At 30.7% G+C, this 27,848-nt stretch overlaps 3 protein-coding genes across 3 annotated transcripts in view; 1 reads left to right on the top strand and 2 right to left on the bottom strand.

Annotated features, from left to right (window-relative positions):
• Window positions 1-358: 358 nt before the first annotated feature.
• On the top strand, window positions 359-2,077 carry LOC148311849 (uncharacterized). Its single transcript, XM_088278307.1, has 2 exons — window positions 359-370; window positions 1,403-2,077. The coding sequence occupies exons 1-2, from the start codon at window positions 359-361 to the stop codon at window positions 2,075-2,077; spliced, it is 687 nt and encodes a 228-aa protein (XP_088134433.1).
• A 1,467-nt stretch (window positions 2,078-3,544) lies between these two features.
• LOC148311848 (larval cuticle protein A2B-like) lies at window positions 3,545-5,245 on the bottom strand. Its single transcript, XM_088278067.1, has 2 exons — window positions 5,169-5,245; window positions 3,545-4,173 (listed from the first exon to the last, which is right to left on the bottom strand). The coding sequence occupies exons 1-2, from the start codon at window positions 5,178-5,180 to the stop codon at window positions 3,658-3,660; spliced, it is 528 nt and encodes a 175-aa protein (XP_088134193.1). The 5' UTR covers window positions 5,181-5,245; the 3' UTR covers window positions 3,545-3,657.
• A 2,391-nt stretch (window positions 5,246-7,636) lies between these two features.
• LOC148311847 (uncharacterized) overlaps window positions 7,637-27,848 on the bottom strand; it is a 30,937-nt gene continuing 10,725 nt past the window's right edge. Inside the window, exons 3-7 of the mRNA XM_088278306.1 lie at window positions 21,474-21,738; window positions 17,821-18,079; window positions 15,783-15,958; window positions 9,516-9,581; window positions 7,637-8,245 (exon numbers count right to left, since the gene is read on the bottom strand). Of these exons, the coding sequence (XP_088134432.1) occupies window positions 7,709-8,245; window positions 9,516-9,581; window positions 15,783-15,958; window positions 17,821-18,079; window positions 21,474-21,738 (1,303 nt within the window). The 3' untranslated portion in view covers window positions 7,637-7,708. The remainder of the gene's footprint in view (window positions 8,246-9,515; window positions 9,582-15,782; window positions 15,959-17,820; window positions 18,080-21,473; window positions 21,739-27,848) is intronic.

Raw genomic sequence — 27,848 nt, 5'->3', positions numbered from 1 at the left:
GGTTGGCTAAGGAAATCCGAGCTACAAAAAAAAGAAAACATGCACAACTGAAAATTTACGATTTTTGATTTATGACGTTCTTGAAAGGAGTGAGCGATATATAAGGTGGAAATTTTTATTCGATATTTACGATTGCGGTGTAAAGTAAGAACTTATTTCATATGTAATGCCAATGGTTGACGATCCTAGAACGCAGCAAGAGAATGGCGGTGGCCACGTACATTTTCCGTTGATATTGCAAATTTCGTGAATAATTTCTACGAAAATGAAGCGCTGCGTGAAAGAATCGGAAATGGTATAAATAGCCTCCGGAAAAAAGTTTTGTCATCAAAGTCTTCTTACCTTCAAACGAAGCACAATGGCGTCCAAGGTGTGTACAGTTTGTGTTCTACCAAGTGCCCAACACTATCGTCAATTATAAAATCGCATTGTTTTAAAGTGTAAAAACTCGAGTATAACACATCATGTGAAATTATTAATAATACTTGTACGGAGTGGTTGAAATATTCCAAGTAATCAGTGATAAGAATCATGTTTGCAAGGAAACAAGCAATTATTCGGAAAGTTCCATGTAGTTTTATACAATATCTGTCAATCTCAAAACATTGACGTCGATTTGAGTGATAGTGAAACTGAAAACACAATAAAAATTACAACAGTAAAGTCTTAAATAAACAAAACTTCAGAATATTACACAAACACAAAGTACCAGTTAAATAAGGATGTATCAAGAAACAGCGAAAAAATACAAATAATTATTGTCCTTTTTTCGTTCGAACATAAATACGATATGATCGCGGTTTTAACAATTTTAGCTATTTAATTAGGTATCAGTTCGAATTTTTTGTGTTATAATTTTAAAAAATCTAATGAACCATTAGGTTTCATTTTGATTTTATAAATTTATTGTGATGTACTGAAAGTTAGCCTAGTGAAACTATAATAAATTAATGACAACCATCAATACTCTATGAATAGGAAAATCTATAATAAAAAAGACAATACTGGGATGAATCATCTCTCTTAGTTTTTACAATTTATATTTTCAATTTCAAATTGTATTTGTAAAATTTCTCTCCGTTTTCTTTAATTTTTTCTATTTTTTTAAATCTCAATCCATGCCGATATTGTAATATTTAACACAATTTTTACATTTGACTTTTTTGAGAGTACAATTAAGCAATTTAATAAAAATAGAGGTTAGGGCAGAAGACAGATCTCCTAGCTCCGGAATATATGAGATTGGACGGGGATCAGAACCGTCGAGGCGCTGTTTAGAGCTGCCTATGACAATGATAATTACTCTCAATAAACAGTCGACGTCAGGGGGACCTGACATAACACGCGCATAATAAGAATAAATTTAAAATAAATATAACAATTTTTTATATTTATTTTGCAGTTGATCCTGATAGCAGCTCTTGCAGTTAGCGCACACGCTGGCTACATTCCTCAACAAGCAGACCTATCATCGCACCAGCTTGGCTACGCTTCAAACGCACAAATAGACTACTCGTCTCACGGTCAAGATTTATCAGGCCACGGTCCCTCAGGATTAGCCCTCTCAGGCCAAGGTTATTCGGGACATGGTCTCTCGGGTCAAGATTTCTCAGGCCACGGACAAGCCCTCTCGGGACAAGCTTACTCAGGCCACGGACTCTCAGGTCAGGCTTACTCAGGCCACGGACTCTCAGGTCAAGCTTACTCAGGCCATGAACTCTCAGGCCAGGCTGTCTCTGCCTATTCAGAGTTCGGACATGGAGATCACGAGCCCACTGACTATCATTCCCATCCTCGCTACGAGTTCTCTTATGGAGTAAAGGACGACCACACAGGTGACGACAAGACCCACGAAGAAACTAGGGATGGAGACCAGGTTAAGGGAACGTACACCGTTGTGGATCCCGATGGTCACAAGAGGATAGTCGACTACACTGCTGATGCCCATAATGGGTTCAACGCCGTTGTCCGTCGTGAGAAAATCCCAAATTTCCAAGAAAACCACAACTACGAAAACTCGCACTCCTACGATACGTTAGCTCACCAATCCTATGACGCTCACGGTTCATATCATTAAATCGAATAATTCATACACTGTTTACGAGTAGCACTTGATATAATAAATATTTATAAAATAATATAATATATCCTTACATTTTTATTTTCCGTCTTTTTGTTAATTTACACATCTCGTATATTTTCTTTAATTTTTCAAAAAATACCAAAATATGACTCGCTTGAAACCTATCAAAGCGCCTGGTAATATATTATAGCGCCTGATCTATAGCTTGATAAAACCCTGAAATATTATTTTATCTAATTATATATTATTTATCTTGAATCTTAAAGTCGAAGCTATTGAGTGAAACGCTAATCATGTTGAATTGTGGATACAAACATTAAATAAAAATATATTCTGTAAAAAATGCACAAAGATTGTGTAATGTGATATATTATCTATATTTATATATATTGTCAACGTCAAATTTAATGTAAAATAAAAATGTTTTTAAGAAAGCGTCGTTTAATTCGGTCTGAAATGATTTTTTACATTATTGAAGATATTCGTTATCCAGATAAAACGAGAAAATGTTTATAATATACTATGTTTTTTTTCTTCACTTTTACTTATAAATTAGAAACATAACAACGTTTAAGAAAAGTTAATACTACATATTATTATGCCCAAGTTGAAATCAATATGAAATTTACGATTTTTTACATTATTATCTCCTATTTTTTAAATCGAAAGCATTAATATTTTAACTAACTAACTAACTAACTAACCATCACGCCGCTTCCCCACAGGGGTAGGCAGAGAGGATAGAGCGCCACACCACTCTGTCCTTGCAAACATTCTTCGCCTCTTCCACGTTCATGCATCTCCTCATACATACCCGCCGATTGTTACGACTCCTAACCTGACCACATTCAAGTATTTGGCATACCTGATCGTGCCATGTTTTTCTCGGTCTTCCTCTGCTTCTTTTCCCGCTAACGTTCGCCTCATAAATTTGTTTTACCGTTCTTTCCTCACTCATTCGTTCTACATGTCCAAATCATCTCAACACACCTTTCTTAATTTCATCGATAATGCTTAGCTCAGCTTTGCATTCCTTCCTTATTTCACTATTCGTACATCTATCATACATCGTTTTGTCGCACATTCTTCTGAGAGATCGCATTTCGACTGCATTCAGTGTACTTTCATCCTTCTTTTGCCAACTCCATTAATATTTACAACGTTATAATTTGCTAAGAGAAATCATTGTACGGCAATGACTCCGTTATAACGCGTTACATGCCTTATTACGCGTATACGGGTACAAGTATCGCTGAAATTTTTAATTTCTTCAATAAACATACGTTTGTTTCCTCTATTATTGCATTATATACACTTTCAGTTTAACTGTTAAAAACAACGGCAAATATCTATTTCATATAAACATTTTATAATTCTGTTTTGTTTCTTGTATTACTATAATATAATTCTAAACGCTTCCCATTCAAATTTTATTATTAAAAAGAAAGGCACTAATCGATTTCATATTTTATTTAAATTTAATACAAAAATATACATAATGTTATAAAATAATATATTTATGATCACAATCTTGGTACAGTTATAATCTATAATTTGTATTCACAGAATATAAATTAGTGGTAGTAGGGTTGATGGGCATAAGCGACGGGGGTGGCAATTTTAGCGACCGGGGCGGCATAATGCGCGGGGGCGGCATAAGCGGCTGGGGCGGCATAATGAGCGGGAGCGGCATATGCGGCTGGGGCGGCATAAGCGGCTGGGGCGGCAACCTTGACAGCGTGTCCCAGAGGTTCACGGTGAACGACGGCGTTGAATCCGTTATGAGGATCGGCCGTGTATTCGACGGTCCTCTTGTACCCGTCAGCATCGATCAGAGAATAGGACCCCTTGACGACATCACCGTCTCTAGATTCATGCTGGCTCTTGGAGTCTCCGGTCAGACCGTCCTGGATGTCGTACGCGAAGTTGTACTGAGGATGGGGGTCGTATTCGTCAACCGCGGCGTATTTGGCCCCAGGGGCTGCATACGCCTGAGGGGCAGCGTACACTTGGGGGGCAGAATATCCATAGTGAGGTTGGCCTATGAGGCCTGCATTAGCCAACGCAAGGATCGCAGCAAAGAAAATGAGCTGAAAATATATAACCTTTTAAAGACAAATTAAAATGTAAATAATAGTTTTAAAAGATGTAAAATAATAATGCCTAAAAAATTAAAGTAATTAATGCCGACATAAAATATTTTCAAATATGTAAATTAACCCTTAAATAGACCTAATTAACCCTTACATACATACATGCATGAAAGAGTAAATAAATAAACACATTGGTAAGTAAAGTGTTATCATAATGGTGATATCTATAACCGTAATTGCAAAGGAATGAATGTTTAAGTTATACTAGGTAAGAAAGTAAAAAATGAAAATTCAGCCAGGATATTTTGAGTTAAACAACACTGAAATAGCGAGTATCAAAATCATTCAGTAAAATTTTTAAGGTTTAAATCAAGATGGATTATTATTTTTTAAATAAATAATTCGCAAAAAGTGCTTTTATTTTATAAACTAAATTCTTTTTTTTTCTTTCTTTGTATCTTTATAAAAGCAACGAACAACTTATTCGTTACGTTTTCATGTTGTACAACGATGCAAATATTCCTAAGTAAATAACAAGTTATCTTCAACCTTTAAATTTGATCTAAAATATTTACAGCAAGTAAGGATATTTTTTAAAAATAAAAGATATTTTTCAGACATATAAATTTGTTAAGAAATGTAAATAAAGACAGCCATCATCAAAATAAATACACAGTTTGAGAACATCAAACAATTCTTTTTAAATATACATATTCGTTACTTTATAACAATTTATTTCATAGAATATGTAAACTAGCATATTATTTATAAATTAAAACAAGTTTGTTTCAACCACTTTTTATTGGTATAAAAAGTGTACCTATAAAAAGTGGTTAAAACAAAGTTGTTTTATTTTATAAAGTTAATAAAATGTGCTACAAAGTATCTGCGAAAAACATTCAAGAAATAGCATATTATTGTTTTTGTTCAACTTAACACCTTAAATCGTCCAATGAGATAAATAAAGGTTTGTGCATTATAAAATACCTTACCTTAAATGCCATCGTTGTTTTGTACTGATCAAGATTTAGAAATGAACTGATGCAGCATCCATTTGCTTCTCTTTTATATCCACTTGGAACCTCTCCTTGACTTAACGAAATCCACGGTTTATTTCATAACAATCGAAATGTAAACACACTGCGCACTGCTCCGCGCACATCATGCAGAATACACGATCTTTGTTTTTTATATACTTTTTTTATCGGTTTTTGGTTCAGCGATGAAGTAATAATGACTGGCGAGCAATACCGGAAACTAGTTATACGATTATAGTGAGTAGATACTGGCGTTCAAATTCGTATGAATTTCTCACACTTGTAAATTGCTAGTTAACGAGAAATGATGTTAATTAACTTCGGAGGAAAATATAAATGATTTGTAAAGATCATGCATATATAAATATGGTAAAATCCCATTAAAATACATTGATAAATGTGTAATTTATTTTTATCAAAAAAAATTGTATGCATTTTAAAATATGGGATTATAAATTTTATCCATGTGAAAAGTTATCAACTTAAAAATTTGTATATTTTATTACATAAAAAAATTATCTTTTTGGTATATTATATATAAATTTTAAAAACTATATGTTTAAAATGTTTTATTCTTATAAAATTACCATTATAATGGTATGGACATGTGGAGCGAAAGGATAAAGAGAGAATGACTAAGAAAGTATATTTGACAAATGTGAATGGAAGAACAGAACGAGGACGATAAAAAAATACTTGGAACGACCAGATCAATCAGAACCTAAAATCTGGTGGGGTCAAAAATATGCGTAATCAGAGTGGATGTGTGACTAAATGTATGGACGTGAAGGACTAGGAGTGTATGTCATAACAGAAGAGTGTGGCGTTCCATCCTCTTTGCTGGATGGAAACGGTGTGATGGTAGTAGTAGTAGTAATACCATAAGAAGATACACACAGCATTAAATCTATGCATTTAAAATAATAACAATGCATTTTAAATATTGTATACATATTTTTTTCAAATGTAGGTAACTAACTACAAAAAGTTTTCAACAGATGTAAGGGGATATTCAAAAACGTTTGTTGAAATACACCTTGTTTACAAATACCACAATACAGGTTGTAAAAATGTTCAAGAATAGGCAGAATAGTGAATTTTCCACAAGTATATATAGTAATAATTTAAACCAACCAATGACAGGTCGCATGTCCTAGGTCGTAAATGCTCATACTTTCATATTCCCTTCGTATAAAAATGTGATTCGTCTCACTAGAGACATCTGTAATGATTCCGAATGTATTCTAATGGATACATTACACAATTAAATGGAGAGGTTTATTTTTTTCCTATTATTGAATGGTGTGCTTTTTAAAAAAAGTATGATAAACAAATTATTAATAATAAAATATTGTTCGAACCAAATTCGGTGTTTTCATAAGAATATTTTTATACGATTCCGTAAAAAAAAAACAAATTGATGAACTTTTGATTTGAAAAAACTTTTTCTGTTAAGTTTTTTCTGTTTTTCTGTTAAAATACATTGTCTGTAAGCAATAAAAATAAAAATTTTAAATTAATGTTTTACTTAGTAAATACCACTATTTATGCATCGAAGCACGTGTCACAGTAGATTTTAAGAAATAGTGGTATTTACTAAGTAAAACATTAATTAAAAATGGATAGATTTTACCACAAAGTGACTGCCGAATAAATTAATGAAAAATTAAAATTATTAATTTTTTTCCTTTTAAAAAATTATAATAAATAATTCCGATTTGGCATATTTTAAAATACTTTTGATAATAGTAGGTCTTAGTAAAAAAGAAATTTCAAAGGTAAAATTGCTTTATGCTCTAAATCTTTTAATATAATTAACCATTTCAATATTAAAAAAACAATAAAAATTTAGTTCGTATTAAATCTTCTGTATAATAAATCAGAATATACTAAAAAGTATTCGAATATTACTCTATTTTAAAATGTACGTATATTTACAAATATTTTGAATCACTCTCGGGTTGTGATCCCATGGTAGTATGGAAGACTCCGAGGTTCATTGTTCAATGCGCAGTCTGAACAAAAACTTTATTTGAAAAAAAATCATAGTATCTTGTTGTTAACAAAATTAAGCTGTTTTACAATTTACTTCCAATTAAAGCTCGCCATTAACAATAGTAATTCATTAATGGAAATATCGACAAAGCCTTAAATACTCTGCGCCTAATTTTTATATGTTGATAGATCCACAAAATATCAACTACGAAATAATTAGCTTCTTGAACAATAGCACACTAAATGAGTTAAAAAATCTTTTTATAAGGATTTTTTTTGGTTATATAAAATACGGTAAATTATGATTATTGAGAAATACAGAGAATATGATTATGGTGAGCCTTTAAGTTGTTTACTGGATACTTCAAAAATAGACGAATAAAGTGAAAAACAAAGTTTTTTTTATCAGGTTTATTTTATAAAACATAATATACATACATAAATAATTTTTATAAAGGTACCAAGTAAATTTGTTTAAGAAGGACTAGAGTTGGATGTGTTTAGTGGTAGTAGGAGTGGGGATCGGCGTAAGAAAGGGGAGCGGCGTATGAGAGAGGGGCGGCGTACTTGGCGACGGGAGCGGCGTAGGCCAGGGGGGCGGCGTACTTGGCGACGGGGGCATAGGCCACGGGGGCAGCTACCTTCACGGCATGTCCCAAAGGCTCACGACGGACAACCGCGTTGAAACCGTTGTGGTCATCAGCGGTGTAGTCAACGGTCCTCTTGTAACCGTCAGCATCGATCAGGGAGTAAGATCCGTGGACGACATCTCCGTCTCTGGACTCGTGCTGGCTCTTGGAGTCTCCGGTCAGACCGTCCTGGATGTCGTAGGCGAAGTTGTACTGGGGATGGGGGTCGTATTCGTCGACCGCGGCGTATTTGGCCACGGGGGCGGCGTAGGCCAGGGGGGCGGCGTACTTGGCGACGGGGGCGGCGTAGGCCAGGGGGGCGGAGTACCCGAGAGGCGAGTACCCCAGATCGTGCTGGGCGATGATGCCAGCGCTAGCCATGCTCACCACAGCAGCTAAGAAGAATAACTAAAAGAAGAAAAAACAATTGAATATATAAATATAAGTTATTAATTATCTTAATTATTAAGAGTATTTATTTAAATAGTAACTGATGTTAGAAAAAGCTACATGTGCTCGCCAAATCAGAAAACATTGTAATTTTAAATTAAAAACGAACTGTTGAGAATGTAATGCAATCTTGCCTGCTACGCTAGCTTATAAGGGTTGAAAAAATAAAATTAAAATATATGGAAAAAATATAAATAAAGCCTAAAAATATAAATAAAGCCTATATCTTCTTATAAGAAGAGGGATGACACCTTTAATTACGTTACGTGAATATTACCGGTAACTAATGATTTACCATATTATCAAAAACACTTTTTATGATTCTGATTTTGATAGAGTTTTTAAATATAAACATGATAACCCAAAGCTCGCAGGTCCGTTTTCCCAATTTTTTTAGTTTTATTCTTTTTTTAAAATACTATAAACTTTATATTGCCCAAGCGCAATATTGATATTAGTAAAAAAAATGTTTTTCAATATTTGAACACATGTAAGGACTGTAGATATTTAAAAAAATTGCTCATTAAAAAAAAAAAGATATAATATTAATGAAGTATTCTAATTCTACAAAAAAAATATTTCAATGTATTTTAATTTATATTCACAATACAAAAAAATATTTAAAAAAATAATAACTATGAAATTGTAAATTATTCCTTTAATTTTCTTAATGTTATATGTACTCAGTGCTCATAAATATATTTCATATGTTTTCGAATATTTTAAATAATAACAATATTTTTTGTTCATTTATAAAGCGCCATTTCCGTAAAAAACTACCCCAAAGGCGCTTTTAAAGACGTAGTTTAGCATGATTAGTTCAGTGATTTTGTTTGAAAAAAAATATACTGTCCAAATATTATTTAAAAATGTGTTTTTCATGAAAACCTTGGAAAAAATATTATTTACGTTTCTTTAGTATTATTATTTTCTTAATGTTTTGTTTATGAAATTTTATACACTAAGAATCAAGATTTAAATTTCACATGGAAAAGGAACACAGATTTATTTTTATTTTTATTTTTCTGGGTAAACTAGAACCTGAAAATATCTATAGACAAATGTAAAAATATAAATTATTAATGTTCCCTTTTTATTTCTCATTCACTGTAATTTTGAGTTCTATGTAAAAATGTAAAACTAAACCGTGTTTAATTTGAACGATTGCACAACGAATATCTCACTGATTCACATGTGTCACTATGTAGTTGGAATTCACTGAACTTACCTTGAATGCCATGTTAGTTGTTAGGACTCGCTTGTAATGAAAGTTATGCCTTCCTCTGCCGCAAGTCTGGCGTTATATACACAAACGATCACCTTGAGTTTCCACACTTACCCCCGTTTTCCCAATCTTCGGGGCGACATACGGGAGAACTTGTCCACGCTCGATGAATAAATCGCGACAAAATATATTATTTATTGATTCGGCATAAACTTTGTGGAATGACATGTTCATTTTTTTTTTAATTAAACACTTGAATATACCACTTGATGAGTTTTATTTGTATATACGACTAGTTTCGAAAACTTACAGATGTTTTCATCTTCTGGTAAAAATTTAAAATAACGAACAAAAATATATAATATTTAAGGGTATATATGGGTTAATAAATATAAGAAAGGGGGGGGGGTTAAGGAACAAGATTTTTTTTAAAAGGAAACATTGATAATATACATATAAAGGTAAAGTGAAATTTGAGATACCGTTCGCAATTAATATATTTTTAAGAAAATTTGTTTTTAGTGTTGAAATTTAACATGAATAATCCAGTAAAATTGTTTTTTTAATTATTATTTATTAGTTTAATTCATTAGATTATATTGTCTACATACATGTAGCAGTATTACAAATGTCATTCAACCGCGAACGCAAGAAAGTTGTCAATCTCCGTTCGCTTAGTGTGGACATAGCGAATTCGAAGAAAAGTGGTTGCAAAGATACAGTTTTAGTCCATTGAGTTATTACAACCGAACCTTACTGACGTTAGCGAGATGTTATCTCCCGACTTTCTGGGACGTTTGCTCACTATATCTCTATCATTGATTGATAAACGTTTCTCTTATTTCCGTCAGTAGATCACGTTCTTTCGTTATAATATTTGAGGTGTACTTTACAATAGTACACGAGTTAATACTTTGAGCACGCACTCAATCATAAAAAATAACATAAACTATTTACGTAATAATAACACATAATTTCAATACGCTTTTTTAAATCAACCTTTAAAATATTCCAATAAAAAAACAAATGTAATTATGCAAACAATCATAATACCTAAAAAATTAGGAAAACATGTATAAACAGTGAACTTTAATGCTCTACTTTTATGTGCAAACTTTACATTTGGATACGTCACGAGTAAAATGATTTCATGATTTTTAATAATATTACCACAAAGATAAAGTGTTTGAAAACGATGCGGAGTGCATCAAAACACGTGTCACGATATATTTTAAGGAATAGTGGTATTTACTAAGTAAAACTTAAATTAAAAAAAGATAAAGTATTTGACTTAGATGTGAATAATAATTAAAATAATAATAAGTTAGGATACTTACAGGACTGACGACATATTATTGGCTGCTTATAGTGATCACTTTATGAACTTTGTAATATTTAGCGTGGTACCGATAATTGACAACTATTTCACATAGATCTGGAAACTTTGTTTGTATTTTAAGTGACCAACCACTGCCATATTTTATATACAAACTTAACGGTAGACATCTATCGTTAAAAATGAGATGAAGTTATAAAATAGGGTCCTTAAAATTTGCATGTTCCATAATTTTTCGTTATTGAACATATTAGTAAAAGCGTGAAAAAATTTAATTTAAATTATAATTTACCATACATTCTTATTTCAAGATAATTTAAATATTAATAATATTTGGAATATGTCAAAGTATTATCAACAAAATATGTTGATTTTTTTATACGCTATCAATCATTAAAATGCATTGTTTTTATTTTATTTGAAAGAAACAAATTTTTATCCAAAAATATATAATTTTATTTAAGAAAATAACTCAATATTTAGTTTTTAATATATTTGCATGGATCTTATCATAGTCATATATTTAAAGACTAGCGTAGTACATTAATAATAATAATGATTAAAAAAATTATTACAAGAAATTATGTATAATTTTACGCATTTTTATTGGATTTTTATAACTCAATATTTTATTGACAGATTTAAATTGCAAAAATATTTTATTCATTTCATAATATCTAAATAATGCATACTAATTTCATCGCTATAATAATTTATCCAGTTAATTACATGATATACTTTATAGATTTTCAATAAAACAATGATAAAATTTAAATTGAAGTTGTAATTTTTGAAAGCCATTATTTTATTTCTCAATCAATTTTATCATTCGTGTATTTATGTTGTTTATATTATTATATTTGATCTCGATTTGTATTATTATATTTGAACTAAACTTGTCGGTTTATGTGTTAACCTAAATTCTTTGTTTTATAACGATTTTTTTTTGCAATGCTACACGTACTCGCACTAATAGAAGATTGGACATTCTTATTTTTGTGTCGAATGACACTGACAGATTTATGTAAAGTATCGTATTATATTATCGAGTAACGACTCACTTTCATTATGAATATAAGACGTAATGTCACAGTGAAGAAAGTGACCCAGAATTCAGTGCTGATCAAATCATAATTTGAAATTGATTCATCAACCCCATTTTTAATTTTATTATTGTGTTGGGCATTTTTGTTGTAAACAATTAGAATTTTTTATTTTTAGACAAAATACTCGAAATTTAATTTTCTTTAAGCCCAGGTAACATTTTACGTTATTGATTTTAAGTTTTTGATATTAAAAAACCGTTCTTCTATTGAAAAAAAAATCGAAATAAAAATACGGTTTTGAAAAAAAAGGGTTATCAAAGGTAAGGAGTTAAAAAAATATGGCAATTTTTTTCAATATATATATATGTATATATATATATATATATATTATATATATATATATATATATATATATATATATATATATATATATATATATATATATATATATATATATATATATATATATATATATAAATATATATTTATATATATATATATATATATATATATATATATATATATATATATATATATATATATATATATATATATATATATATATATATATATATATATATATATATATATATATATATATATATATATATATATATATATATATATATATATAATGAATGTGCGCGGAGACACGTATGGCCCCTCGTGAAGCCAGTCGTTCAGTGAATTGGATGTTTTGGAGTACCCCCTTAAGGTTTTCTTTTTATGCCAATGATATTTTTCTAACAGTAAACGCATCATGCGTCAAAATAATAAAGGGAGTTCAGTGTAAAAACAAAACTATGAAACTTATTTTGAGTAAATAATCTGTTAATCAATCATTGTTTTTTCAAGATATTCATTCAATTTTGATTTTTGTATCTTTTGGTAAGAAAAGATAAAAACTACTTATTTTCCACCGTGTTAAAAAGCGTGTAAATAGAAGTTAAGAGTTAAAAAGAAACTTTAAAAAGATGTTTAGAGTAAATAATCCGTTAGAAATTGTTTCAAGATATCCATATTAGATTTTTGTATCTTTTGGCAAAAAGATTGAAAGAAATTATTAAAAACTGATTCTTGGATACAACATAAAATAAAATTTGTATTTAAACATTATCATTTGATACAGAGAAACAGATGCAATTTGCTGGATAAACGGAAATGTTCAAGTCGCAATATGACATTATTATGACATCTTCTATCAACTGCGCATGACATCTGTTAAATCGCTTTCAATTTTTTTTTTGGTAGCAAGCTTACTATTCATTGTGAGTCATTGTCCGCATAGGGAGTTGACAAATGTATCACTCTTGTGTATGTTAATTCGCCCACCTTTCTTTCTAGATAAATTATAACAGAGAAGTAGTACGTTTGCGTAATAATGAAAATAGTATATTTCTAACGTTGAGACATAGATGGCGTTTGTGTAAATAATGGAAAACAATAATCTTATTTATTGATATGGCATTCACTTTAGGGAAAAACATGGTTGATATATCAAATAGCCGAAGACTTTATTATGACACCTATTGATTTATTATATCGCTCACTCCTTTCAACAACGTCATATATAAAAAAACTTGATTTTTCAGGAGATCGTTTTTAATGTTTAAAAATAAAATAAAATGTATTGAAAATAAATATCTAGCAACTTTTTACTGTGCAACAGATCTTTTTAGGTAAAACCTGAATGTTTTTTCTCCATTTGAAAAATAAATTAAAAAAAATAATTAAACAATACCTGTTCTTCAAAATGCAAAAACAGCACTTTCTGCCCTATAACAGCCACTTTTTACCGTGAAACAGATGTTTTAAGGTTTTTTCTCCATTTGAAAAATATTCAGAATATTTAAAAAAAATAATTAAACAATACCTTTTCTTCTAAATGCACAAACAACACTTTCTGCCCTGTAGCGGGTAAATATTAAGTTAAAAATATGCTGCTTTTGCTGGGATATAGTACATTTTCTTAGCATTCCGAAAACATGCACAACTAAAAATTAATTACGATTTTTGTTATATGACGTTGTTGAAAGGAGTGAGCGATATGTCTATTATTTTAAGAAGTATGTACAAATGTATAGTTTTGGAAAAATGAAGGTACAAGCATTGAAAAAAAAAATTAAAATTTTGGAATTAAAAATATTTTCAAGAATTTTTTTTCATATCTAAGCATAGATGTAGAATATGGAAGTCTGGACATTTACAGGGCTTTCGACCTATCATTGACTGGTTTAAGTGGTCACGTTATACGCTATGTAACATTCACAGTGATGACGTGTTCTCAAATGTTTTACAGTATATAAATCTTGACATTACCCACTGTAATTATATACATAAACTGGTTGGCATTTGGCTATCATGCTGGAGGTCCTAGATTCGATTCCTAGTGGGGTCAAAATAAATGCGTTTTTTCTTAGCACATTACTTTTTTTGTCGAAAGAATTTAGATTATTACAGTCTGTTCACAGTTATTTCACCTCTAGTTTTTTTTTATTATTGTTTTATTTAAAATTATTTATACTGCCAAATGAATCATAATAAAAATAATAAATAAATAATCTAGAGGTAAAATAACTGTTAACATACAGTATTCAATTTATTGATTAACTTTAGAAAAAATAAAGTAAGTCAACAAGATCCATTCATAAATAAATAATGGAAGTGGGTAGATCTGAAATAGATTACATCATTCGGCCATGTCGTATTTGATTGCATTTCATAAACAATTTCGATTCATGTAGTTTTATATAAAGTATTGTAAATGTGCCCCCGGCAATAGAACATTCAGTAAGGGCACATTTTGTAATTTGTAATTATGTGTATGATGTGTATGATACACAATATATCTTTAAATATTTAAAAAAAATGAACCTGTACTCGTTTGCTATAATTAAATTATGCTAGGGTCAATAAAAACGATGACCCATCTTATCGTTGAATTATACCGGCGACAATTCACGAAATACATTATTATTCGATCTTCATCAGTGTTTTGTTTTTTTTTGTTTGTTTTGTTTTATTTAATTTTTTTATTAACATAAATTTTGTACATTTATTTAAATCACGATTTTAAACATACTTTTTAAAAAAATGCACAGACCCACCAAGCCACCTTGTGTGTCTTATCGGTGGTGTTCTTTTTGGATACATTTTTTATTTTATAATTAAAATGTAACTTTGTTTTAAAATCACTATAAATATTTAATTATAACTTAATTATAATGTTTACCGGTTTCGAAGCTAACCGCCGAAACCGGTAGATATTATAATTAAGTTATAATTAAATATTTCTAGTGATTTAAAAAAAAAGTTACATTTTAATTATAAAATGGAAAATCACAAAGTTAGTGCTTCAAATATAAATGACATTTTTTATTGTTTTTAACCATACGTATTATTGCGTGTTATACACAAAAAAAGAGAGAAATATTAAGAATATAAACATTTTATAATTTTCATAAAACTAACTCTTGATCATTCACCCATTCCTTTATTTTGCCTTTGTTCCATATGTTATTTTGACCTCTAACATCCGTCGGCAACAAATTAAAAATGTTCGGAAAGATATATTGCAGTGTTCGACTCCCATATTTATTTTTAATTCTTGGGACCATCAAACCTTTTTAACCCGCAAAGCGTCTATTTTAGATGCTTGTCTGTAGGTAGGATAGTAAGGATAGGGAAGGTAAATGTGAAAAATGCATCAAAAACACCCAGACCAATTGAAAATAAATATTTCTTGGATTAATTTTGCAATGGGCGGGAAATTTGCATTCATTTTGCATTTTGTCGAGCGTCTACCTAAATGCGTAACGGCGCGCGGGGCCTGTTTAACGCGGGTCTGTGTCTATAAAATAAAAAATAAAAACAATTGTATAAACTCACCACGAAATAGTAGAGAACGACCAACGCAAACGGGAGTGTGGTAGCTAGGAGGAAGTATCTCCAGTAGGAGAGGAAGATCGCTAGGAGTGGTACCAGCACACACCCGAGGCAGTAGAACACTCCTATACACAGGTTCAGGCCGAAGGTGCGCATGCTGGGACGCACGTACTCCATTACTGTAATAAATATTACAATTTATCGTTTTATAATAGCACTCGTACAAACATTCATTTAAATTAAACAGTGCGTGTTTATTTGTGAACAATATTTAAAACTTGTAAAAAATTGTCGAATTAATGCCGTTTCGATTTATATTAACATCTCAACATAGATGAAGAAGAATATGGATGTCTCGGTATTTATAGGAATCTCATAGGCTGTCATAGGGCTCTGATGGGGTGTTACTTTTATTATTTTTTTCATTTTTCAAAAAAGTGTTATACATATTAATGCCATTCAATTGATATCTCCAAATATATGATAAAGAATATGGAAGTCTGGATATTTACAGGGCTTACAACCTGTCATAGGGTGGATTAAGTTATATTTGAAAACAATATTTTTAATTTTTCCAAAAGATTGACATCTCAACATAGATGAAGAAGAATATGAAAGTCTGGGTATTTACAGGGCTTATGATCAATTATAGACTGGTTAATTGATCACTGTATACACGTGACCATTATACCCATGATTGACAACCACACTATTATCTTTATTTGGAACTCCTTCATATATCATTAATCTCATGACGACGTACATGTGAGTTCACTGGAGCCATCTGTGATTCGATTGGGACAACTTTTAGTTAGCAGAGACCCATTCGTTTGGATGTATGCAAGATCCAAACCGGATTATTTAACATACTGGGAAACGCCAGAAAACATGATTTTGAATTTGATGCAGCTTATAATTTGACCAGTTATTCACACTTTCTGCGGGCAGGGCGCTCATAATAGAGATAAACATCTCTGAAAAGAAGTGATAACATTTAACCATACTGTATACATCGTTATGAGATCAAAATATGCCGCAAAAGTCATGCGTAAAAATAACTTACACGCAATTTACGATGAGTCGAGTGAAAAGGTAAAATTACCCTTTCCGCCCAACACCACCAGTCGAGTGAAACGATAAAATTACCCTTCCCGCAGATAGTGTGTTTGATTTTAATTTATTTTATTTTATTTATTTACGGTTCACAAACAATGAAAAACATATTACAATAAATGAAATACAGTGCAATACAAATAGTTTTGATGTTTTTCATCATTTAGATAAGAACACAACATATATAAAAAATTTGGTTGTAAAAAAGGGTAATAACAGTTAAAAGTAACGAAGTAACAAAAATAAAAATAAAAATTAGAAGTAAAAACTAAAAGTGAAATTAAACTACGCTACATAAGGTACAAAATTCAAGACTCCACCAGATTGGTGAAATCAATTTGAAATTGATTTCACCAATCCGGTAATAGTCCTCTTGTATTTATCCGTGCCATCATTAAATACATCGATGGTCACATTATCAGTATTTTCTAAATTATTTTTTATTTTATTTATTTATTTATTGAACGGCTGAAGCCTTTAAGATAATCCATATAAACAATATCTAATATAAAAATACACTAATGAATACACTAATAGAGAAACAAAAAGTATTATAACAAATAGTCTTATAACATAAAATCATAATAAAATAACAAATAGTAAGCACTGGTAAATACACGTCTCCTTCAAACACTATCAGCGAGCAGCAAGAGAGGGTGAAACCAACGTTTAAATTTATCCATATAACATGGAGAAGAAATGCTGAGAAAGTACAGATTTCAAGGAGGATAACAATATATTAAATAAATCTATACTTTCAAAAGCATTGGCTAACATGTGAAGCCGCGGAGTCGGAGAGAACATGGCATAGTTTGCATTATGTACAAATACTGCGAATACAGATTTTTGCCTAGTACCTCTTAGACGCACGCTAAGCTTCATTTGATATACAATCTTTGCTTAATACAAAATAAATATTCTCACTCACCGATGATGTACATCATGACGAAGTTGCTGTCGGTGGCCAGCCCTGACAGGAGTCTGCAAGTGGCGAAGCTGGTGAGAGAGTTGGTGAACACGGTGGCCATGTTCCCGAAGAAGGCTAGGGCATTGGCTATGCACAGCACCGGTAGCCTTCCCACCCGGTCGGAGAGAATTCCCAGCGCCAGGGTGCCTACTACCGAACCTATGAAGAAGGTCGACTGGCCCAGTGCTGGCTTCCAATTGTTATCACACACCCAGTTTAGCTAAAAGAGAAAATGCTTTTTTACATATGTATTTTTAAAAAAAAAATCGTTCGCCTCCGTGTAAAAAAGTAGAATTATTCAGTCTATTTATAAATGTATAGTATAAGAGTTTTGTCCGCTTCCGTGGTGCAAAAATATTTAGCGTATTTAACTACTGTGCTGGAAGTCCTGGGTTCGACTCCCAAGGGGGGGCAAAATACATACAAGTGATTTTTTCACTGTAATATTTATCCAATATTATCCTCGACTGGTACCTGAAGCGGAGGGCTGATCACCTTTCCTTCATGTGTAAAATGGTCAAGATAACACTGCGTTTATATGATGCAGTGCCCGATGCACCATTGGGGTGCGGATAAGGGTTTTATTATTTTATTTATTATTATTTTTATAACATACATATCGTAGTCGTACAGGAGAAAGTGACCAACTACCAAAATGTAAAATGTTCAGGATGGCCATTGAAGTCACTTTTGCTTGGCAAGAAAATAAACATCAATGCAGTTAGTCATTTTTAACAAGCCAATATATCATACTTCCTAGTTTAAAATCCTTTGGGATTTTTTTCAGGGCAACATTAAGCCAGTAAGATATCAAATAGTCAATGATCACGGTTTTGTAAAAAAATGCACTTGGTCACTTTCTCCTGTATGAGTACGAAATGTACAATATCCGTATGTAATGGTTAGGTGAGTTAAAAGAGGAATTGCTTTATAACAAATATATTTTTTTAAATTTTTTGTCACATATCGCTCACTCCTTTCAACAACGTCATATATCAAGAATCGTTCAAGAATTTTAAGAATATCAAGAATTTTCAGTTATGCATGTTTTCGGAATGTCCAGAAAATGTACTAAATCCTAGCAAAAGCGGCATAATTTTAACTTAATATCGCTACAGGACAGAAAGTGTTGTTTTTGCATTTTGAAGAAAAGGTATCGTTTAATATATTTTTTTATGTACTAAATATATTTCAAATGGAGAAAAAACATTCTGGTTTTACCTAAAAAGATCTGTTGCACAGTAAAAAATTCAATAAGAAGCTTGATATTTATTTTTAACATTATATTATATTTTTTCGAGAAAAACATGGCACGATCAGGTATGCCAAATACTTGAAAGTGGTTAGGTTAGGAGTCGTAACAATCGGCGGGTATGTATGAGGAGATGCATGAACGTGGAAGAGGCGAAGAATGCAAGGACGGAGTGGTATGGCGCGGCGTGATGGTAAAAAAAAATTGAAAAAAAAAAATTATACTTTAAAAACGATCTCCTGAAAAATCAGGTTTTTTGATATTTGACGTTGTTGAAAGGATTGAGCGGTATTACGTAACAGTGGGAGCCCTCACATCATGTATCTGTTTATGCATGTATGAGTATAAACGTATTCGCGATTATAAATGACTATTTACTTATTTTCATTGTCAGTCACTGAACCTAAGTCTACTCGGGAAAAATATGTTATATGTATATACACAAGATTTTGATACTTTAAAAGAAGTTTCCTCGCAATGTAAGCATGTGTCTCTGCACAAAGAAAATAAAGCTTTATGTTATAAGTTAAGTAATTGTTCTGAACGTTATGAATTCCCAATATCATTAAGGCCCAGCATTCGTTAATTCTTCATATTTTTTGGGAAAACAAACTGAATTTCTTTCTCACAACAATTTGAAAAATCACTGGGACTTTTCTTAAAACCCAGTATTCGTTAAGTCGCAACTTAATTTTCGCTCAATCCAGGTAACATTTTACGTACCGTAGAACGGAGTTACTTGAACTTTGATGTGTTATTTAAGCCCAGTACAAAAAATAAATAAATCTGTATTTGGTCTACAATAATGAACGTTTTGACATGATTCATTGTTTCCCTGACAGGTGACACTTATTGTCACGATACGTTCATTATTGTAGATCAAATACAGATTAAAATATCTTTTTGTACTGGGCACATCATCTTTTTTGTACTAGGCACATCATATTTTGTAACACATCAAAGTTTAAGTAGCCCCGTTCTACGGTAATTGATTTTTTTCTAAAAACACCGTTTTTGCATTGAAAAAAGAAGTTATTCTTCTAAATAGTTACATGGTTTTGAAAAAAAAAGAGTTATTGAAAGGGAAGGAGTAAAAAAATATGTATAAAAATATTTTTCTAAATATATTCTTAAAACAAAAAATGTATCCAATATACATTCTTTTAAAAAATCAGGCGTGAATAGACATGTGACCTCTCTGGTGGTCTCCAGTGGATCGGATTTTATGTTTGCGAATATCCCTATCATAAAATGTGTGTATTGACTGATAAAAAATGCATCATGTTTAACTTCCTACGATGCACGATGTATGAAAATAGACATAAACAAAGTCATTGTCAAGGTTGGTTTGTATTGTCAACTACTAATGAGTGGTTACGGCAAATTATTACAACTATAATAGACAGATAATGCAGCCCTACGATTTTAACTACAGCACCTACATATCTGTACGTTGTACGTACATAAAAGCAGATGTACGAGTAAGAGATATACTCGTATTAAAAAATATTCCACGGGCTTATTACATCCATCTATAAGGTATCATAAAACTCATGGCATTAAATTAATTTTTCACATTAGTATTTTACATCTTATCAAAGATGAAGAAGAATATGGAGGTCTGGGCATTTACTGGGCTGACGACCGTCATAGGCTGGTTTAAGTGATCACTTTACACACGTGTAACATCCACCAATTCTACCCATTATTGACAACCACACTACTCAAATTCTCGGAAGTTCTATATATATGAACCAATTTAGAAACCTTGTTCTTGAATTACTAGAACTTCACTAGAAACATCTATTGGTGAGATAAAAAGAAGCTTTTTATTGACCAGAAACTCTTATATTAGTATGTGACGACCGAATCCTGGATTATAATCACATACATGAGTAACGACAGAAAATATCATTTTCATTTTTTATTATTTAATTATTTTAGCTTATGGTCAAATTATAAAATGTTAATTAATTTTTATTTCATACACGACAAAAATCCCTTTAGAACAATAAAGAACAAAAGATTATTTTACATAAGCGATTATCAATATTGAGAACAAAAGTTTATATCTTATTTACGCACTATAAATACCCCAACTGTGAAATGATTTTTTACATTTACCATATATAAAAAAATAAGTAAAAGCATAAGTATGATATTGGGTACTATTAAACTAGGTTTGTTGATGCTACGATATTTTTTCTGTTTATTTCTCTCTAAATACGTGCGAAATTATGAAAAATTTATCTGATGAGTACATGCATCACATCACATACTTATGTTTATATAATCATAAGTGTTACAAAATTTCTATTTTCATTATTGAAAAAAATCTGTACTATGAATATTTTTGACATACCTCAGAAGCAATGCTCTCAAATTCACTATCTCTGTTATAAATCCATCCATCATAGCACTTCACCGGCTTCCAAGGAGGTAGGGGATCACCTCTCGTGACATTCTCAATAGTCCAAGTTCCTTCAACCCCGGGATCTATCCACTCAAACTTCTGACACGAAGGGTCCTTCAGTGGACTCAGGTAGTCCTTAACTCTCGCGATCGTCAGCTCGTCCATGTGCATTCCTCGCAGTTCCGAAGAGTTACACCAATGGTCAGGCACTACACTGATGAACGTTTGCGAAAAGTAGTGGAAAGCGGATATGATATTCACCACGGAAAATAGAAACATTAGAAATATTTGGTAACGTCCAAAATCACCGACTTTCTCCAACATCGCGTCAATATCTATTTTAATACTGGACATTTTATATTAATTAATAATACAACAACTATGTATAGAAAAAAAATCTTTGGTTTCAATTCACTGTGATTTTTAAATAAATAATTTATCGTATTTCACAAACTTAATTTTAAAAATTTCAATCGCTTTATTTGGTATTCTTTGGTACGTATTTTTTTCAATAAACTTTTGTAGATTACATTGTAGTAGACAGCTTTCTGAAAAAAAGAAAATCATTACAAATTACAAAATTATATTGCTTAAAATATATTAAGATTTTATTTTACTTGTTGCAATTAAACATATCGCTCACTCCTTTCAAGAACGTCATAAATCAAAAATCGTCAATTTTCAGTTGTACATGTTTTCGGAATGCCCAGAAAATGTACTATATCCCAGCAAAAGAGGCATATTTTTTATTTAATATTTACCCGCTACAGGGCAGAAAGTGTTGTTTTTGCATTTTGAAGAAAAGGTATTTTTTAATTATTTTTTTAAATATACTAAATATTTTTCAAATCGAGAAAAAATCTTCGGGTTTTACCTAAAAAGATCTGTTGCACAGTAAAAAATTCAATAAGTGGCTTGATATTTATTTTTAATACATTTTGTTATATTTTGAAACTTTAAAAACGTTCTCCTGAAAAATCAAGTATTTTGATTTATGACGTTCTTGAAAGGAGTGAGCGATATGTTATATCATTTAATTGAAAAACACGATTTTAATTTATTTATCAACATAACAGTAATGAAAATAAAAAAATGTTATTTTTGTACTTTGATACAATGCAATGTAACATTCTCAAAATATATTTGAAAGCACAATATTATTTTGTACATTACATGGTTCCAGTAAAAAATTACACCTTTTAATCGTAGTTGTTTTTTAACCTTCATAATACTGCTACACTTATTCAGACACAAGCTTTGAGGTGACTATATCAAATGAATGAAACTATGTATGTATCTTTACTTGTAATATGTCCATCGTTTATCACCCATACTCCGATAGATAGGGTACAATACTGATATAATAATAATAGAGTAATAGTACAATATTGAATAAAGATTGTTTGCAAAATCTATCATTAGAGTCCTAACTGTCCATCAAACCTCATCCCTTAGTTTTTACCTTTACCTCCTTCTCTAAACTCTCCTTTTCCTTTGCCTTCCTTATTAACATCAATTTGTAATTGATGTTTTTTTTTAAATGTTCAAGTACTATCTTCTCTCTGATTGCAAAGAGCTAAATAAGGTATCAAACGTTTTTAACCAATATCACTAGGCTGTTTTTGGTTGGTCGGAAGATATTGCTTTTTAGCAATAAGCCCGCCAATATAGTTATTTCTTTTCTGTTGATGAAGATTTAATAAAAACATATATTTTTATATAACCGACTTTCAGATTTAACGGACACTTCCCCCCCCCCTCAATTAGTCCGTTATATCAAAGTTTTACTGTAATCTTAATTTTAATGATTTATGCATGATTATAATCTAAGACCACGTACATGCGAGTACAAAATGCTGACCACTGAGATACGATAGTGGGAAATTTATTATTTAATTAAGAATCAATGAATTTGCCAACGATGCACTAAGCTGTGTATTTTCCGTCATTTCATTGCCAAATATCTCACAAAATATTTGGCACATAGCACATTTGTAATGTGCGTCCAATAACAACGTTGTTAATAAATATTTTTTTTTTATTTTTTTTTATTAATTATATTATGAAATAACAATAAATATTCAATTATGATATATTTCATCGGTTACGCGTGTAAAATTTACTAATGTTTACTATAACTTGTGAAAGAATTGATAATAGAGTCTAATCAATATTTTTTTGGACTAATGAATGAGGTCGCTCGATCATGAATGTTTAATTGATATAATATATGTTTTATTTTTATTAATTAAAGTTAATAAATGCATCATTAATTTATTTATATACCGTAGAACGGGGCTACTTGAACTTTGATGTGTTACTTGAGCCCAGCACAAAAAAATAAATAAATCTGTATTTGGTCTACAATAATGAATGTATCGACATGATTCATTGTTTCCCTGACATCGTATATAAGCAGTGTTATTTTGATCGTCAAATACATGAAGGAAAGGTGATCAGCCCTGCGCTTCAGCTAGCAGTCTAGGGAAATATTAAATAAATATTAGAGAAAAAATATTTATTATTATTTTGACCTTCTGAGAGTCCAAACCAGATCTCCAACATGGTTGCCATATGCCAGATACATAAAATATTATACTTTTCAAATTATTGTTTTTTTCTAGTATTCGCATCACTATGTAAATGATCGTTGATCACAAATTATTCCAGAATTTTCCGGAAGCCGTGTAGCACTTTTTCCCAATTAAAGGAGTAAAAATTTCGTAAATCACCAAAAATCGAATGCAAAAAAGATACAATTCGGCCTTTTTAAATATTTTTACACAATAAACTATTAAACAATTAATATTTTTGTTACGTCATCATAAAGATAAGTTAATAATGATTATATTTATGTCTCATTCCTCCTCGGGTTGATAATAATGTCATTCAGTAATAAATACACGGTGAGTAATAACAGATTCACAGTTCTTTGCATGTCATCCGAGAGAATCAATGCCAATGTCGTACGGTGAATGTCATTCGAATTAAGTGCAGTGTTCTATGTCAGATGCACCGCTGTGGAATTCCCTTTCAGAAAAATCGTAATCTAATTGGAATCACGGGCGAATATGCTTGAGGAGATGCATTAATGTGGAAGATGAGAAAATTGCGGCGTTCTATCCTCTTGGCCTGTTAGTTAGTCAAATCTTAACCTTAGTATATTTTAATATTAAATGAAATTCAATCGATTTTCACGGTCATGTCACTCACACCTTTCCACAACGTCATATATCAAATAACTTGATTTTTCAGGAGATCGTTTTCAATGTTTAAAAATAAAATAAAATGTATTAAAAATAAATGTCAAGCCACTTAATGAACTTTTTACTGTATAACAGATATTTTTATGTAAAACCTGGATGTTTTCACTCAATTTCAAAATTATTTAGTTTATTTAAAAAAATAATTAAACAATATATTTTCTTCAAAATGCAAAAACAACACTTTCTGCCCTGTAGCGGGTAAATATTAAGTTAATAATATGTCGCTTTTGCTGGAATATAGTACATTTTTTGGGCATTCCGAAAACATGCACAAATAAAAATGTTCGATTTTTGATATATGACGTTGTTGAAAGGAGTGAGTGATGTGTGTTATTAACCGCTAAAAATGTTATTGTGGAGACTTTCTTCAAGCCAGTGTGGTATTGAAATAAACGTAACCCTTAAAATATGTATTGCATCACAAACATATATCATTAAATTCTCTTGGTAATCATACAAAAGAAATGATAACATTTATTTTTGTGTAGGTACCTAGTTAAATTGGATAAATAGTACTATTCATTGTGAAAAAATATATAATTGTAAAATTCAGATGTAAAAGTTAACAAAAATTCTTTTTATTTACAGCATTTTGAGTTTGCTGTACGAGTGTATGTAGCGTGTATTGTGTTACGAGTTTGATCAATATATCTAGAAATTTCAAGAATTTGAAAAGTGTGGTTGTCAATCATAGAAAATGTAGAATTGGTGAATGTTACATGTGTGTAAGGTAATAATTTAACCAAGCTTATTACGACAGTAAGCCCTGGAAATGCCCAGAATGCCATATTATTCTTCATCTTTGTTGATATGTAAAAAATATTTTGATTTTATTACTTTTTAAAATACATTATTTTTTGTTATTGATAAATGCCTGACTTCTGATATTATTAATACATGTGAAAATTCATAAAAATACACAAATAAGAAATTGAACTAGACACGAATTTCTAAATAAATAAACCAAAATATATTTCATATTATTTTTTGACATCTCATCAAAGATGTACAAGAATATGGAAGTCTGGACATTTACGGGGCTGACGACCGTCATGGGCTGGTTTAAGTGATCACTTTACACACGTTTACACGTATTCACCAATTCTACGCATTATTGACAACCACACTAATCAAATTCTTGGAAGTTCTATATATACGAGCCCATTTTAAAACATTTTTCTTGAATCACTAGAACTTCACTAGAGACATCTGTTGGTGAGATGAAAAGCTTTTTATTGAGCAGAAACTCTTTTATTAGTATTATATTTTATTATTTTTTTAGTATTATATTTTATTCTTTTAAAAGTATGTTTTATTACATTTCTTCTTCATCTTTGATGAGATGTCAAAAAATAATATGAAAATAAGGCTTGTAATTGGAGATAATCCAGATTTTGTGAACAAGTTTTTGGACACACTGAAAAAATTGTTTCAAAATATATTTTGTCGAATGGTGATAAGGAAATAATGGAAGGCTGAAATAAGCAGTATCGACAAAATTCAGAAAGGTGTGTGATGGTTTGGACATGTGAATAGGATGAGTGAAGAAATAACAGTAAAACAATTTCATGAGGCGAATGTGGTTAGTTATAGAAACAAAAGAAGATCAAGGAAAATTTCGCATGATCTAGTACATATTTCAAATATTTAAAGTGGTCAGGAGTTGATATTATTAGCGTGTATGTATGAGGAGAACCATGAATATGGAAGAAGCGAAGATTGTTTGAGAAGAAAGAGTGGTGCAGCGTTCTATTCTCTCTGCCCACCCCTGAGGGGAAGAAGCATAATGGTTAGTTAGTTAGTTATACATAAAGAGCATACTACAGTAAAGCACACCATTAATTTTAATTTCCTCTTTTAAAAGTATCAAACAACAGCTGTTTACATAACGCTCACTCCTTTCAAGAACGTCATAAATCAAAAAACTTGATTTTTCAATATAACACAATGTATTAAAAATAAATATCAAGCCACTTATTGAACTTTTTACTGTGCAACAGATCTTTTTAGGTAAAACCTGAAGGTTTTTTCTCCATTTGAAAAATATTTAGTCTATTTAAAAAAATAATTAAACAATACGTTTTATTCAAAATGCAAAAACAACATTTTCTTACCTGTAGCGGGTAAATATTAAGTTAAAAATATGCTCTTTTGCTGGGATATAGTACATTTTCTGGGCATTTCGAAAACATGCACAACTCAAAATTTACGATTTTTGATTTTTGACGTTCTTGAAAGGAGTGAGCGATAAGTGATACAAAATATAATTTTTTCTATAGATATCATCATTTATTGTGAAAAATCAAAGTTGAATACATACTCAATCTGAAAATATTTATTTTAGAACTTCCGTGCTTATGAAAACCGTCCTCACAGCCACCGACTCTTGGCGAGACTGAATAAAACATAATACAGCATATTTATGTCATTTCAGTAATCTTTCAGCTAACATACTCGCTGAATGACATTAGATAAACAGATGGGACTATGATTTATATAGTACTTTACAAAGTAATGAGTCTATGGGTTATGTCTATACCCTGCCTATATATCCATACGAATGGATGCATAAGTAGGGTTACCATGTAATAAGTAAATGTTCACATTCCTCCGGACAGTAAGTTCTTAATTTTCATTTTCAATATGAAAATGGCTGATTCACTTTTTGGTTAATTTGAATTTTTTATAAAATATTTCTCTCTCCACGCATAATCAGTATATAAGACGGAGCCAGGAATACATATAAATACAGCAATATATATGCAAAATAAATGATAACATTTATTTTTATGTAGGTACCTAGTTAAATTGAATAAATAGTATTTTTAATTGTGAAAAAAATATTTAATTTTAAAATTCAGATGTAAAAGTTAACAAAAATTATTTTTATTTACAAAATTTTGAGTGTGCCCAAATACTTGTTCACAAATCTGGATTATCTGTGTTTAGAGTGTATTTAGCGCATACTGTGTGTGTCATTGAAATGTTTATTTTAAGGACATTTGAACATTTTAAGGACAAGCTTCAGCTTCAGTATGCTAGACTGCGATGTTCAAAG

Source organism: Brachycentrus maculatus, unplaced genomic scaffold (assembly GCF_059751285.1).
Source record: "Brachycentrus maculatus isolate JH-2025_06_01 unplaced genomic scaffold, ASM5975128v1 h1tg000055l, whole genome shotgun sequence".
NCBI classification, from domain to species: Eukaryota; Metazoa; Arthropoda; class Insecta; order Trichoptera; family Brachycentridae; genus Brachycentrus; species Brachycentrus maculatus.
Note: the sequence above shows the minus strand (reverse complement) of the source record. Positions and strands in the feature narration are given on the sequence as shown.